This window comes from Aythya ferina (genome assembly GCF_964211825.1).
Source record: "Aythya ferina genome assembly, chromosome: 2".
Taxonomy (NCBI): domain Eukaryota; kingdom Metazoa; phylum Chordata; class Aves; order Anseriformes; family Anatidae; genus Aythya; species Aythya ferina.
Genome location: NC_140297.1, coordinates 17,673,251 through 17,690,144, shown reverse-complemented (window position 1 = coordinate 17,690,144; position 16,894 = coordinate 17,673,251). Strand labels below are relative to the sequence as shown.

General features: G+C 42.4%; 1 protein-coding gene across 12 annotated transcripts in view; it reads right to left on the bottom strand.

Moving 5' to 3' along the window:
* The window catches only part of ABI1 (abl interactor 1), a 76,827-nt gene that overhangs the window by 3,976 nt on the left and 55,957 nt on the right, over positions 1-16,894 (bottom strand). Inside the window, exons 4-10 of one of the 12 annotated variants that reach the window (XM_084510690.1) lie at positions 16,043-16,057; positions 15,196-15,296; positions 11,674-11,814; positions 9,307-9,407; positions 8,051-8,131; positions 6,221-6,397; positions 3,246-3,332 (exon numbers count right to left, since the gene is read on the bottom strand). In XM_084510690.1, coding sequence (XP_084366816.1) covers positions 3,246-3,332; positions 6,221-6,397; positions 8,051-8,131; positions 9,307-9,407; positions 11,674-11,814; positions 15,196-15,296; positions 16,043-16,057 — 703 coding nt within the window. The remainder of the gene's footprint in view (positions 1-3,245; positions 3,333-6,220; positions 6,398-8,050; positions 8,132-9,306; positions 9,408-11,673; positions 11,815-15,195; positions 15,297-16,042; positions 16,058-16,894) is intronic. The other 11 variants (XM_084510695.1, XM_084510694.1, XM_084510697.1 and 8 more) reach the window with 11 other exon arrangements.

Sequence of the window (16,894 nt, the reverse complement as noted above, 5' to 3'; positions counted from 1 at the left end):
AACATGGCTTTTTATACAGGAAGACAGATTTAATTATGAGCAATCTGTGAGCCTGCACATTGAACACAGACACAGGGTGAACACCCTTGCTCTTGAAGGTTTGACTGAGGGAGCAGGGCATGTGCTCCACAGGCTGGGCGCGTGCTCCCAACCACGCCGCTAATTTTAGGGAAGCTAAGCTGACCTGCAAGGAATCAACACCACAGCACTGAGTGGAGGTCCACTTATTGCTAGTTACAGCAGCACTGAGAATTACAAGGGTTTGTAATTACCAGGGTTTCTTTGCTTTAATGCTCTTTACATCTGCCTGGCCGCTGCTCCAGCAGTGCTCAACCTTTGGGCTTCAGCCACGTGCCCCTCATGAGGGGCTTGAGCTCCGCTGCCACATCCCGGCCGTGCTGGTACAGGGGAAGCCAAATCCCTCTCTGCAAGGGCCAGGAGCTGCTGGGGCAGCAGCAGGGCAGCCCTGGCACCCAGCCTGCGCTGTCCCCCCTTGGGGAGCTGCTGCTCTTCCTCACCTGCAGGCCCAGCAAATCTGCAACGTGACCAGCTGGGCCATGCAGCCCACAGCCCCGCATCAGCAGGCTGCCTGCCACTGTGTCAGGGATCCCTCGGCCATACAGAGCCCCATTTGTGTCGCCTGGAGACAGACTAACAGAGTCTCCGGCCAGCTGAATGCTGTGTCTTGCCTGCGTTACTGAGCAGCACTCACAGGCAGGCTTCATTAATCCACCACAGACACACGACAACACGATTTATAAAGGGGCCGGGGCTGTGCAGTCTTCTCGGCACATCTCTCACAAAATGTATTTCTACCCTGAATTTTCATCTGCAGCCAGGAAAAGAGAGCATTGAGGCAACGCTCCTTTGGGATGCTGGGAAATCCTTACCTCAATGAATGCAAAAAGTTGTATTTATTCAACAACGAGTTGCTTATTTGAGAAGAACAAAAGAGGGGAGGAAATGCAAGTGTGGAAGTGCCAACACTGATAGACCCTAACCGAGATGCAGTGCTGAAACTGCGTGCTTCACGGGAAACATAAAACGATTTAACTTCACATTAAAACAAGGGGAGAAAATGGAACAGAAAATTAGACAAGTACCACCCCGTGGACAAATCCCCACCTCTGGGATTTTAACCTAGACATTTCCTGGCTCTGAACATAAAACAGGCAGAATCTAGAATAGCATTAATTTTCCTAGGAGGGGGAAGAAAAAAAAAAAAAAAAAAACAGGGAGAAAAAAAAAAAAAACACACAGAAATCCACTCTAAATGAGAAAGGGTAACTGGACCAGTATTTATACAGCTCCAAATTGAAACATCTTCTCTTGTATGTGCTCACATTCCTGTTCTTTAAGTGGGTACCAGCAGGGTCCTCTTTAAAGGACTGGGTGTGAACGTGACAGTGCAGCAGTCTACATCCGATCAGAGGTCTCTGGGCACACCAGAAATCCTCTCTGAAGGAGATACCCACAGGTTGGGCACAGGGCGCAGGAAAAAAGGAATAGGCCTGGCGTGTTTTCTAATCCATCTGCCCTAGAAGAAATCTGAAAGACTTCCACGTAGTGGGGGGTGTTGCTTTCCAAACCCACAGATCTTCACGATAAGGAAGGATGATTTTCCCACAAAAGACAAGCCTACCCACACGTCTCCTAACTCCACTCCATGTAGACAGTTGGTAGAAAATGAGGCAGACGAAGCACACAACGCCAAAACTCAGCAACGGCCCCTACAGCCAGTTTTGCTGAGTGTATGCTTGGACTGCCACATGCACTCCCACCTCCAAGATGCAGCTCAAAGCTATGCTCATTAGGTAACTTTCCAACCCAAGGGACTATTAAAGAAGGAAAACAAACGGAACAATTCCTAGACCAGATTTCAAGCTTCAGCTATTTTTGCTGCAATCTCGTTCCCAAGCCAGCTTTATTTCTTGTTGTGACACACACAAGTAAGTCTGTCCCTTTCACCTCGGCTCTCCCGAGTGCTGTGTTACCTCCAGGAGGACGATACGTGGCACAATTCAGAAGCGGGTGCCAATTTTCTCAAGTTTATCTGCAAGTGAAGACATTCAGCGACCTTCATCTTTAGGAAGTCTACCTCTAGGCCTGGCATTTTGGGACGGTTTGTCAACGCATCTTTGTGGCATGCTATTCTACAACGTGATTCTTAGCATTCACCTGGCAGAACACCAAAACATCTTTTTGAATGGGAACCATAGAGATGCCTCTTATCTCTAGGGGAATGCTCAAACATGAGCACTTAAAAGCTGGTACGGGAAGCTGGACGGCAGCACTGATCGCATCTGAGGGCCCCTAAGTACACGCTGGAGCATCACTATGTAGTAAGAGCCTCCGAGGCTCTAGCAGGCTTTGCCACAGTTCCCAAACACTTTAAGAAATGTTTTGCACTCATTATGTATGTTTTATACTCATTTCATGCCCTATCTACATTGTATTTACTCTGTTGTTTATAGAACTACAACATTCTCCTGTGACAGAGATGTCCCCACAGCAGGAGCATGACTTTACCCCTGTGCTAGCATTCGGGACAGAGCAGTCACCTGGAAGGAATCAAACAAAAACAGTAAGAGCAGAGAGACCAGTGGAAAACACCTTGCAGCACAGATCATAGCCAGGAGGCATCTCTTTCACAAACCTAACTGGCAAAGCTATGCTGCAAGAAGCTCTGCAGGGAAACCTGGCTAGAGGACACAAAGAAATGGAGAATCAAAGGCTGACGAGAGGAGAAATACCTTAGGAGCTCCTTTGTGGTGGCATTAGATCATAAGACTGCACATTTTCAATTGACTGTGTAGGTTCCTAAAAACTACTGGAGGATCAGAGCCAGTGGTTACGCAGTGCATATTTTGACAGTCTACATAAGCCTTTCTAACGAAAACTAATCAATTATCCCTACTGAAGAAGCCTCAGGCAGGATGAATCAACATGAAATTAATATTTTTAATTAAGAACCGATTCTATATTCAGACCAAGCAGATGCCACGCATTTCACGCTGTATTTCTATGATAAATTTGCAGCTCAGATCTTAAATGGGTCAGTAATAATCATGCACGTTATAAAATATTGAAGAGTGTGCCCTTCAGCTCCAATAGCATATCGACACTAGAATGCAAGATGGTATTAGCTTCTGGAAAAGGAAACAAAATACAGTCTGACTTGCCAGCCATGCATGCTAGAAGAAAGTAGGCTCTACCCTTTAACAGCTCAGCTTGTCCAGACTTACTGTTTTCCTGCACCCTGGCCACGAAGCCTGTGAGAGGTATCTGTGGAGTCAACTGAGGCATAGGGGGAGGGGGTGGAGCAATAGAAACTGGTAGCAACGCACACAGCATTTCGGGGGAAGTCAACGGACACGGGGGAAAAAGGAAACAAAGAAAAAAAAAAAAGGAAACAAACAAAAGCAGCCGTCAGTAACGAGGACCACAAAAAAACAAAGTATGTAAAGAACAACAAGAACACACACACACGGAAGAACCTTCTTCAAGCTTGTGTTTCCAACAAGGCTGAATTCGTGGCTAGCCAATTGTGGCTCGAAAAGCAAAATGTGCCCGTGCCCATCTGCACAAAAAGCAGGGCACAGGCTGCGTGTCGGGGAGCTGCGTGTGCCAAGGGGACTGCTCAGCCTCGCTCGGGGAGCACACAACACGGGGCTTTCCATCATACTGCTCAAACGTAGGAGTTCTCCTTAAAAAGCGTGCTACCAGAAGAGGAGGTGATGCTGTAGAGGATGCTCAACTCCTCCTCTAACGTAAGAGCAGGGAGCTACACCAAATGCAGCGAAGCAGCCCTGCCGCAGAGCAACGACGACTGCTTTGCAAAGGCAACGATGCTGTCACATCAATGCTCCGTGTCTGCACAGGGAGCACCTCCTGTCATTTTGCTCTGCTCAGGCTTACGAGCAGGGCAGTGGAAAAATGGGAAAAGGGACCTCGTTGCTTGTTGGTAGGAAAACAGGAGCTCTATTTTGAATTATCAAGTCTTCTCTGGTTAGAGGTGCTCAGCAACTTAAGAATCTGGCAAAGGCTTGAATAGCTACCACTGGCTACACTGGTGCCCAGAGCTGCCCAGGAAGCCACAAGCTCATCTCCTGTGAAGTATGGAACCTCCTCAGCGAGAAATGAGGTGTGAAACTCAGGCACCAGTGCTCAGAGGTGCTGGGCTGACAGCTGAGGTGTTCAACTCTTTCCTCTGCAAGTAGGAAAGAGGCATGGTGGTGGCAGGACATGCCATTTAAAGTACCAGCTCTGGTGGGACATCTCCCAGTGAAGGAGGGGGGGAAGAACAAAGCAAACAAACCAAAAAAAAAAAAAAAAAAAAAAAGGAAACAGAAAAAGAAACAAAAGAACATAACGCATTTGTTTATACCATGCCCCTTCCCAGAATTTCTCTTACACTGAAAAAGAGAAGTTCCTGTGAAGGTGGGAATTCAGCAGTATACTCCAGTTGGAATCAAATTTGAAAGAGGTTCTGTACTTCCAAGTATGCAACAGTTTTAAATAAAGCCGTAACTAAGATTAATGTTTGATGAATAAAAACAAAGCATTTAGTTCATTACAAAACCAATAATCAAATCAACTGTGTGGGGGAAACAATCAATAAAAGAGGGACAACAAACAGGTTTCTCACAAAATTGAAGTAAACATCTAAGAAAAAACAGAATATTTGTTAGCATGAGAAGTAAAATCTTAAAGAAACATGGAACCTAGATTTAATGTCAAGACAGTAGCATTAAAAAAAATCACCAGTTACAGAAATGGAGAAAAATAGTTTAAAGTAGAAAAACACCCATCAAAATACTGTTCAAAAAAAAATCTTGACAATCAGTATTTTGAAAACACCAGAGAGGCTAGACTAAGGAATAGCACCTGCATTTGAGCAAAAAATTGCTTTGGAAAACTACAACTGTTCAGAAACAGTGGTGTGCAGAGCATTCGAGGCAACTAAACTATTTCCAGGAGTAATGCCCTGTTTGTTCAACAGAATATGACTGTTTGAACAGGAAGGAGTTTCTATTGCTATGGTGAATTAATTGCAGGGAACAGGAGTGTGGAGGGAAATGAAGGGTCAGCGTGGGTCAGAGAGAGTAGCAGGAAAATTAGGATTGGAAAGAAAGCTAGAGAGGTACTGTGCCTGCATACAAAGATGTTTTTGGATAAATGTAATACTTGTGAACCTCTGAGAATACTCTTCACCTCAGTGTTTCAAACATTCCCTATCTATTCTTTCCTTAAGAGTAAATATACTAACAACCAGCACTCATCTGTAGTGAGCTTTAGCCTGAACATCTACATTTTGTTTTAATGAAACATCACTTTGAAGTTTAAGGAGTTGGCACACCACCAGAAGCCACTGGAGTCCTATCACTCCTCTACGTATATTTGGTCAAAATTATCCTTGCTGGAGTTCTTCCTTGTGAAGCAGCAAGGCAGAAGTTCCTGATCTAAACCTAGCTTTCCACCAAGATCATTCTATTAGATCCTTATTTTTGCAGAGCTTTCTGCAGTCAACCTTGCTTGCCTTGCTAGGTGGTTAGGCAGAATGTTAGTGACTAAACCTAGCTCAGTTTTAATCCCAAAACTAGCTCCACTGCATCCCATCCCTCATCCATCCTCACCTATTCTAGTCGTGTGGAAGCACAGAGGAGTTGTCTGCTGAAAAGAAAAGAGGCTGAACTCTTCTGTCCTTTCTTTAACAGTAAAGTTTCAAATGAAGAACAAAGGAGAAACTTGGAATCAGGAATAGGATTTGGGAATGAGACAGAGACAGGGAGAAACTATGTAATGGGAAAAGCTTGTCATAGGGGCGCTGTGCTCTGACAGCACTCTCTTGCCACTAGCCCAGTAGTGGAGGGAGTGTGCTACAAACACATTAGGTCTCCTGAAAAAAAATCTGATTTTAGTTTATGTTCCCCAAGCACACCTGAAATACTAAGTATAATGTGCCTATAATTAGATAGGCAATCATAATAATTTCTTGCCATGAGTAACAGCAAACAACTCAGGGGAAAAACAGTGTAATTGCATTCAGTGCAATCACTTTACAACTTAAAAAGGGTTTTTCTTGTTTGTTTTTCCTTCTATTTTAGGAAAGAAAGCAATAATCTTATTGATGCTCTTCACAAATACGTTAAAATGTCATGCATGCTTTTACAATCATTTTGCTCAAAACAGTTTGTGATTTCAGAGCTCAGAAGCTTACTTGAATTTTGAGAATAAAGAGGCCCGCCATTAACATGAGGTTGAGCAGAAAATGGGGCAGTCACAGAAGGATTCCGTCTGTATCCACCAGAAGATGCTGAAGAAGTGGTAGAGTTGTGTCGCGAGATTTGCCTGGTCATTGTGCCATACTGGGAACCAGGAGCTGAACCCGGAGCAGCTGAAAAGCATTAGCCAGAGGAACCGAGGAGAAGACTTAAGCAGAGCATTACTTGGGGCAGAATGCAGAAAATAGAAAAAGCCCAGAACATGGGAATCACTTGATTACAGACCACCAATAACTTAAGGCAGTACCAAGAGATTAATAGAAAACAAACACCCCTGTTATAATCAATAATGAGAAAAAACACACAGGACATAAAATAGCATTGATATAAAGGGCATTTGAGAAATGCTGGGAAAACTACTTTGACAGACTGGGTGGGACTGGGAAGTTGAGCCAGCTTCCAACTGGTAAGCATATCTCAATAATTCTACATGCAATACCCTTTATTAAAAAGCACACGCAAAAAAATCCACATTCTGCTCAAAGCAAACGTTTTCCATTGTGAACCAGAACTTGTCTCCAATCTAATATCAAAAATTGCTCTAACTAAACAGTAAATTAAATGACATGAGCTTCAGACACTTGGCATGTTTGCCAATCATGTTTGCTACTTGTGGTTTTGTATTCACAGAATTTATACTTCTACCAGATCAGTCACCAGTGCAGGCTGACAGAAAGACATGTCACTCACTCGTCAAGATGAACACCCATTTTTACCTTCCACATGCTTGCTGCACAAAATTCAACATTAATAAAAACAATTTAAGCGCTCTTTTTGCATTAACCTCTGACAAATGAAAGAATCAAACCTTGCAAACTAATCAATCTCACACGTTGAGGTCACATGGATTCAATGCACAACTTTGCAATGTTTCAGTGCAAGAATTGTTTTGCAGTAGAATGTTCTGTGCTTTTAAATGCATACGTATATATCTTATATAACCATATAAAAATATATACAGGAATGCATACACACACATGTACACACACAAACTGTGTGTGACCAGAAGTTTGCAGTCCTGTAGTGCCATCCACAGTCACTTTCACTTAAACACTCCGGTAAGAGAAAGTGTAACAGGTTATGTGGGTCAAAGCCTCCAAAGCTCGTCTCTTAGCAAGATCAATGAATTTTGCCATCAGCCTGTGATAGGAAAGGGGTGGTGGTGTCTGTCTTTTTATACTTACTACTTTTAAATCCATTCCTAATAGCTGTATGTAATGTTTGAGGTAATTTTTCAAGAACTGTCAGCTTGTATCCACAAGTCTTCCAGTTTGGCATCTGCCTGCTGCAGCACAGCATCAAACCCAAGCCACTGTGACAGACACTACTGCCTTTCAATCACCTTATTCCCACAAGATAGATCACATACATCGCACATCAGCTTCCATTTTTTAAGTGAGAGTGCAACCATAGTGGCTTATTTTCAACTGCAAGAGTGATACAGCAGAATACCAACATTCAAGCTGATTTGGAATTATTATAGATCGGACTAATTAGATCTCAGCTTTATTGGGAACAGAGATTACAAGCAACTAGCAACCTCCCCCATACCTTGTGCGTTTACCTTCAGAGGCTTTAACCACGGGAAATTAGTGAAGATTAGATTGTTTAAATAAAAAAAAAATCACCCCAGAATTGATTTGTGTACTAAAATCATACAGCACCCACTACAAACGAAAAAACAGCTTCGCTAAGTCCATTAGGAAGAGATGATTATTGATTATGCAGCACGACTGCAATCACTTCAGCATTGACACAAGTCTCACCTATCAGACTGCCCATCGGGAGAGGTGGTGGCAGTGGTGGTGCTGGCGGGGCTCCAGGAGGAGGAGGAACAGAAATGTGTGCTAATAAAATAGTTTATATTCCCAATTAGGCCATATATTAAAAAAGCAAATAAGAAAGCATGGGCACATGATAGGCTTCCCAAACAAATACAAAAATTCAACTTGAATCAACTGATAATAGCTCAGGCCCCGATCCTACACAGGGTTCTGTATCTGCAGATCTTTATTCCCATTGATTTCAATGGGATGACAGATGATAGTAAGATTCATGCCTATTTGTACCACTGCAGGGTCAGAAACACCTGGGAAAAAGAAAGGAAAGCCTACATGTGCATAAAAAATTGAAGACTTGCAACCAAGGAACAATGATTTAAGAGGTGCAATCGCATAAATACATTGCACCAAAATTCCGCTATTTTCCTGTACAAATTAATTTTATGTGCTTACAAAGACACAAATGTAAGCAAGTGTCAGAGTTGGTTTATTATCAAGATAATCCTGCAGTCTACTAATAAAGAAGGATGCTACACAATCACACAATTCATCATTATTAAAAACAGGAGGACATGTTTTTGGTGATGACAGATCCTTCATGGTTCTCTTTTATTGCTGTCCTCGAGTATAACACTTGTTCTCCTGCCTCTCACAATGATCCCCCTCATAGCTTAGCAACTCCAGACTGTAACAGAATAAATGACACTGGTGGATGAGTCTGAATTCTACCACTGGCAATTTTTTGTAGGTCATCTTCTGGTTTTTATTTGAGGTAAAGACTTTTATTTAATTAAGAACACACACAGAAAATCATTGGCAGATGGTAAATTAGTAGACTATTTTGGAAAAAAAGATTTCCCATCAAATATGTACTGACAGTTGCTGCTGCTTCTCAGGACACTCAGAAACGCCTACTTGTAGGCATGGCCCTTGAAAATGTACTGAAGCTTTAAAACATCATGCTCTTCCCCTTTACTGTCCCCTGTCCCACGATTGTCTTGTCAAAACATGGACAGACAAAGGTGTTTTAAGCATCTGTTATTCCATGAGTGATTGTTCTGTAAGTACTTCTGGTAAAGAATTAAAACTTTAGATGTCCCTCAGCACTCATAAGTGATTTTCTGACTATGACTGTGCTTCCGGACAGTTTCTCCTCCATTGTGTTCAGAAAAAAATCCCTCTGCAAACACATGACTGTCATTACAGCCTAAAGCTAACATGAGAAGAAGAGCCCCTCATACCTGGTCCAATGGTTGGCGGTGAAGGTGTAGGCACGGCAATGGGAATGCCAATACTGCTGCTTCCACTGTTCTCTCGACTGCCACTTCCTCCACTACTACCGCTGTAAAACAGAGGAACATTGAGTATTAGCACAGCATTCCTACAATTATCAACAGTCACGTTCCTTGTGTGAACTACGCTGGCCTAACTCAATTAGAGACTTGAAAAATCCACTTTAAAAAAAAAAACTGTCTCCACCTACAATCTCATACAGCTAATCAAGTCAGGATGCATTGCACTCCTAATAAACGGAATTAGCTAAGCTGATAAACATCACTACGCATAAAATGTCTAATTAAATGATTTCAGAAATAAAAAGGTAAGCAACCATACTAGTTCTAGGCAATGGAGTAACAACTGCAGGAATAGTTCAAGGGCCTTGTATTAATTAGAAGTATTAAGCTGGGGCTGGAAGAGTTCAAGCCTAAACTGTAAATAATTTTTTAAAATTAGTTACACTATCAGCTGAAAGAATCTTTCCTCTGCTCAGAATAGCGCTTGAAAATAAGAACTTTTTAACTGAAATCAGCCACAATAAACCAAGCTGAGCAGACAGGAAATAATTTTCTGTATAGCCAATATACTTTTTCACATACACGTGCACATACTTTTTATGTACGAAACGTTTGTTTCTGAGATAGTCTGTAAGGTAACAGTACAGCCAGGTGGTAATTTGTCTTAGTACTGCATATATGATATTCAAATTCAAGGCCAGCAATAGAGATTTGTACAGAACATATTTCTAGTGAACAACTGAATAATGTTTCTGCACATCTTTCAGAGGCTGCATCATCTCTTTTCATTGAGGGAGCCGAAAAGGAATCAATCGAGGCTCAGATGGAAGCTCTCCTTATTCTTATCCATGAACATTCCTTAGGCCAAGGCTTGAATCTACACGGATTAAATGGATAATACAAAGAAAACTAAGTAGTCGATATGCCTTTAAGCCAAAACACCACTTTAACCCATTCATGCTAATTAAGGAGTACTCAGTGATTCTATAGTTTATTTAAAACTCCTGAGTAGCTACAAATCAATGCTGTCAAGCGCCAAGAACAAATCATTCAAATATATCTGAAGAAAATAACACCGTTACAAAAAGAAAAGCAGTGATCTGAAATGGAAGCCAAGATAATTCCTTCAAAATCAGTGTTCTGTCTGCTGAGGACCTTGATCTTGTCACCATGGTTGCGGCTGAATTTCTAACTGCAGTCTACATAAAAAAAGATCTTGTGAGACAAGAGTAGGGAGCATTCACAGTAGCCAACTAAACAGATTAACAAGATCTTCACTGCAACCTGATTTAGTTGTCATTTAATTCTGATACTATTTCATGAACAACTGTGTCCAAAATTCTCTCTCAACCCCTCAATTAGAGACCTCCTGTGTTTAATTGCCTACTGGGAGTTAAAAAATAAATAAATAGGGAAGAAGCTGTCTGAAAAGAACTACTGTCTTATTTTTAACTACACTGAACTCTTTTATCTGCTTTTTCCCTGCAGTTTGAAGCCTCTGATACAATCAAATTGAAGAAACCAAACTTGCTCCAGAGGCTTGGAGAAAAATCCAGCCTTGCAATTTGAGAAGAAATTTACATATTAAAAAAGAAAAGAACAAGGTACACATGAACACCTTTCTCATCCCGAAACACACTGCTCTTTCAAAGCCCTTAAGTATGTGGAAACAACTGGCTAATGCCAATACCTGCTAGTAAGGTTAATTTTCTACTTCTATCATGCTAGCACTGATTACAAGCATTTAAGTTTTAGCCAAAAGAAAGCAATCAGCTCTTTCTGACTATCTTCATCACAGCATTTCTAATCAAGAGAAACTTCTCTTTGCAATTAGTGGTCTTGAAAACAACAATAAAAAAAGATATTCTATAAAGCTTAACTATATTTGGGTTAAGATTAACAATGTACCTTTTTATTTAACCCAGTAGGAACCATCATCACTGCACTTCTCAACTGCATAAATTTTGAAGTTTTGCTTATTTGGGGGAAAAAATAACACCGAACAAAACAAATGAGGTCTGTGCTTACGGAATTATGTTGTTAGATATAATGAGGCTTCAATAAAGCGCAAAGATGTTTCTGTGTGTTAGAGAAGTCAAACAATAACTATGGTGAAGTTCTGTGCATTAACAGAGTGGTAGAATAACTCACCTTTTGCCTTTTAACAAAAAACAAAAAACAAAAAACAAAAAAACAAACAAACAAACAAACAAAAAAAAACAAGAGCACAGAAGTTCAAAGCTTTTCTGTGACTTCAGTAAGCAGCAGCATGCCAGGCAGGAAAGAGTCTGAGTGAGGAAAAAAGTGCTCTACCTGTGTGTTCTTGGTCTCTGGTTCAAGGAAGCTGTCCTTCCCGGGCTGTGCTGGCTGCCCAGTCTGGCAGGACTGGTCATGTAATCATTAGGAACTGTTGGCGGTTTGACCGGCTCCAGGGTTTTGTAAGGAGTATTTCGTCTGGTCAAGGAAAAAGATTTGAAGACAAAGATAAATGATCAGAAGAGCAAAAGGATAAATGCATGAAGTACCGATGCCATTTGTTTCCTTCAGTTTCCATGTGAGACCACTGCACAGCGACCCGCATTACAGCATATTAAACAAATCCCACCAGGGAGAGCTGGGGTGAAATCACCTTCTACTCTCTATAGTGCTCTTGAGTAGAAAGCTCCACACAAGTTGGCCTAGAGCACATAAACTGATTTAAGAAGCCTAAGCTAAATTTAACACCAAAAATCTCTTCGTTATCTACATACCATACAATAGTTACACCTGCATACTATTCCAGGGTTATCTTTTAATCCACTGCATGTGACCACTTCTTCCATGGTAACAACGTCCTCTTTCTCTTCCTCCCCTCCAAATGCGTAACTGTCCTAAAAGCATTCTTGGCTAAAAGGTATTCCACTCATTAAGACAGGAGCAAGTCTGAAAGATTCGCAGACCAAGTTACATTTGCAATCACCAGGGCTTTTCCTAGCAGCATTGTTTCATGCTCTAATCAAGCATATCACTTCAGCAGATCTTTAAGTGCTTCGCAGATCAGCTTCATTGTCTCCATCTTACAGACAAAGAAAGTGAAGCTCGGAGACTTCCAAGGTCACGTAACAGGCTGCATCAAGTCAGGAATATAACACAGATCTTTCCAGATCTGTTTACCCGACCCGTCGCTGCCTCAGGAACAGCCTGTGTATTGTGCTCAACTGCAGAGCTCCTCGGTTCGCGCTAGCAACTGAGAGATCCCTCGCAAGACACAGGATTTGGCAAAGCACCAGCTAAGCAAAAACAAAAATAGTAAACTACTGGCATTTAATCGTTTCTTCGCTTACTGGTTATGACCGAGCTGCTGAGTGCCATGGCTTCACAGTGTTTTAAGGAATGTATCCACTTCCTTTTCACAATACGGAACAAAACAGCACTAAATTTTAACTACAAAGTTTTATTATTAAAACCTCTCTAAATAGAAAAACGGAAACATCATCACTGTTTGCACAAGCTATGGTGTTTGTAAATTAGTTTGTCTATACAAAGAACTGCAGATGAGTTTGATACGCAGACTGCTACCACCTATAGAGCTGCCAAAAGAGATCAGCCATGGGAAAAATAAATTTCGTATTCCAGCTGTAAGAGATAGAGCTCTAAATGCCACCAAATCAAATGGTAAGCACGGAAGATTTTCAATGTGCTTCCAACAAAAACAGCTTTGAAAACTAATGTTTTAAAGTGTTGTCAGTGGAAATGCACTGGCAATAGGAAATGCAGCCCCTCGGCACTATTTGTTTTGCCAATCGGATTTAAATATCCTATCAAAAGCAACCCCCTGCTACGTCCTCCAGTTCAGCCAAGCTTCAGTTCCTCCTTGCTCTTCTCAACTTCATTGAAGGACTCAAACTCCCAAGCACCAGAGAAGCAAAAAATAATTTCTTTCTGCCTCCTGAGTCCAATCCTTGCCTTTGTTTCTCTGTCTGCTTTACATGGGGGAGGACAACAGCCCTGTCCCCGCACAGCCCACAGCTGCCCACCTCACCGTCCCCTAATTCTTGCCACCAGGGAGCTGAAGGCAGCCCAGGGCCGTGCTCTGCTCTAGGTCCCTCACGGTGCAACTGCACCTACTCCCTCCATCCAGCTCCACTCGTTTTGTCCCCCGGTGGATTTCCAGCCTGAGCAGCTCCGATGAAGACCCCCCTGCTGCCATTCCTTTTATTTTGCAGCTCAGACCTGCGAGCAGGGCTCCCCTCACTCCCCACAGCCCTCCTTTGGACAGCCCTGCCTTGGAGGGACAAGCTGTACAATAGGCAGCACATACTCAAAGGCCCGTGTTAGACACCAAGCTTGTTCTGATTTTACACGCTTATCTCTGGTTTTGCGGATCAAAGGGAGAGGAGCAGCATCCTTGCGGTTTCTAGCGATTTTTCCTGCATATGTTAGGGGAACCAGTCATGCCGATGATATTTCGTGCCTTGGCAGAGCGCGGCTGCTCAAGACAAGAGCTTCCTGAACAAGAAGGGCAGATAGGAATCGCTGTACGAGCCCACATTATTCCTCCCCCTCAGCCAACTGCTGCCTCTCGTCAAGCTCATCTGGAAATGACGTTCAGCTGATTAATCCTTATCAGGCAGCAGCGGAGGCAACCAAACAGCTCCGGCTCGTTCGGGGGAGCAGGAACGAGGCAGCTCACCAGTGCATCAGCGCCGCTGCTTCACTCCCAGCGTCCAAGAGGACATGAAAGCCTTCCCCAGCTTCCCGGGGCTGATAAACAACTCTCTCTCAGCCGGGATAAGAGAGACAATTGGAATACTGATTGCGTGCCCTCGAGCAATGGGAATTTTCACAAAACATGCCGAGGAAACCCCTAGGGTAATTTCTCTGTAGAATACACAATAAACACAGCCATCTTGAAGCAGCAAAGCAGCAAATCAGGATTAAAAATCACTAAGTCTTTGACAAAAGCAGTTGCTGCTCCTGATTTTCCTCGACCGCTGCTCCTGTTCTGTCTCATTATTCCTCATGTTTCCAGCTCCCCACTTCTTCCAGACAACCTACCTGAAGCCAATACAACCACACCAGCCAGCTTTGCAGCGCCTCAGTCTCCCACAGCATCAGGGAAATGCTGAGAGGGACAAATAGGTAGATCTTGCTTCGGATGGCTTCTGGAAGATGGGCATACAGAACGGCGTGGCACATGCTCTGAGCTTTTCAGGTATTAATGCTTCGGTCCCTAGCAACAACTACTTGCTGGCACACGATGATAAGCAGATTTCCCTCCCCACAGGTCCACGGCAGTGAAATTGATGCTACGGTAGGGAACTGAAGTCACAGGGGGACTTGGGGAAAGCAGCATCTTTCCTCGTTTAAGCATGCAAATAAAAATTCACCAGCCACTGAGAATCAGTGTTGTCTGTGTGTTAACAATGCCATGAATTTTGCTGAGATAATTTAACAAATAGGGCATCAACAGCCACTTCTTATCTCTGTAATATTGAGAAACAAGCAGACAAAGACCTTCAACAATGAAGTCCTTCCCCCACTGAAGTTAAAACCTTATTGATATTCTCTCATGTCACCAGAGATTTCTGTCCAAAATTCAGGAATAACAACAGTCTTCTCATTCACCCATATCTGTAATAAATCCTCTCCCTCATGAAAAGTGGCTCTTTCGAAAGGTCACTACGAAAATAAGAGGCAGTGCAGCTGAAAGGGTTTATACAAAAAAAAGCAATTGCGTTATTTGCTGAAGGCAATCAGAACCACCATCCATTCCACCTATTTAACAAAACCCCACCACGGGCACAATTAAAACTATCTATTACGCAGGAGGCACCAAGCAGCTTTCATTCTTACCCCAGAGTTCCCCGGCCTGACATGGGAGGACTTGGTGGTTTTTGTGTAGGCGGATTTGTTCTTGACAAGGTGCCAGTTCTTGCAGGCTGGTTATTTCCATGCTGAAATAAGGGAAAACATGATTTTATTTTTATAACGGAGCAGCTCTATTATTGACAGTTTTTTGTTTTTTGTTTTTTTAAAGTGTAAGAATATGAAGTGAGAATTCCCAGACAGCTGTCAAACAGCAAGTTTTTAGCTACACACAAGACAGATACCAGTATATACGAGTCTAAATACAAGCTTAATGTTATTTTTGCTATTAATTTACAACAGACATCAGAAAGCTAGGCAGTTGACGGGTTCATGCACAAATCTCTTATCTCTCTTTTCTTTAGGGAGAAGCCACATTTCTGTTCATCCCGGTTTCAGTGTTAATAATTTAACCCAAACTTTAACGCTGACGGTACAACACAGTCAGCATGGGCCCAGAATTGCTCAGTTTGCCCCTGCTATTTGACTAGCAGAGTCATTCAGGTTGTCTGGGAAATCTCCTGCAAAAAAAAAAAATAAAAATGTAAGTGGAGGGAATCAAGGCAGCTACTGAATTCAGAGCAAAGCACTACACGTGTTAGAGAAATTAATGTATCTATGTGTGAATGCAGATGTCAATGTATCACAGATAGATTGACACACGCTAATCGCTGTAAATAAAACAAAAATCAAGTACAGCACGTTTAATCTAAATATCCTATGGAAAGCAGAGGAGAGCGTAAGAGCGCGCTAGTTTTCGGTTTTAATGGCTCTGCAGCCTCTACTATCAGTCACATGAGGCACTGTGGGTCAAAGGAGAAATAACACTTCTTACCTTGGCTTTTAGCCACTTAACGTTGGCAAAAAAGGGGGGGAAAAAGGCAGAAATTAATGGCAGGTCCATCACAACTGGCAGGACAGGTTAAACTACAGATAATCACATTCAAAATATCATTTGTGCCTACTGATAATTAGCTCCATCCCAGTACACTAACAAAGATGTTACTGGCTCACATAGTCCCAAGGCAGAACTTGCAAAGATGAAACAACCCAAAGGAAAAAAAAAACAAAAAAAAAAAAAAACAAAACAAACAAAAAAAAACAGTGGCATCCCAATCAACTTAGCTCAGCTTTGATGGATTTGTTTGTCGGATTCCTCATGGCCAGGAAAGGGTTGAAGGGCCCTCTGCTGACTAGTCAAGTCCAAAAGCAGATCAATGCCATTGCAATGGCAACGTGCACTTAAGGATTTGCTCACAAAACCACAGCTGCAGCTATAGGGTGCAGAATGGGCTGGCCTGTTGTTTTGACACTTAACCTTCACGTGTTTTGAAGAAATCCTAGCTGCTGTGCTGAATGGTAAATAAAGGAAAGGGAGTCCTCGGATGGGATGAGCAGCAGAGCCTTTCACCTCTGCTTTATTGATGGAAACCTGCTTCAAGCCAGCACAGCGCTGGCTGCTCAAATCTGTGCTGGCAGTGCTCTGATGATTGTTATTCTGAAATTTTAGCTTAGCATCGAGTCATTATGTGACTCCGCTCTATCATTTTTACAGCCTTCGTGACTGCAGAGGAGAAGAAATTTGAAAACTTGGCCTCCGTTCTCTAAGCAAAACTCGCGTAATTTTTCTAATTCCAAGTTGAGTTTTAATTCCATATTGAGTTACTTAAATTTGTTGAGGGGGCAG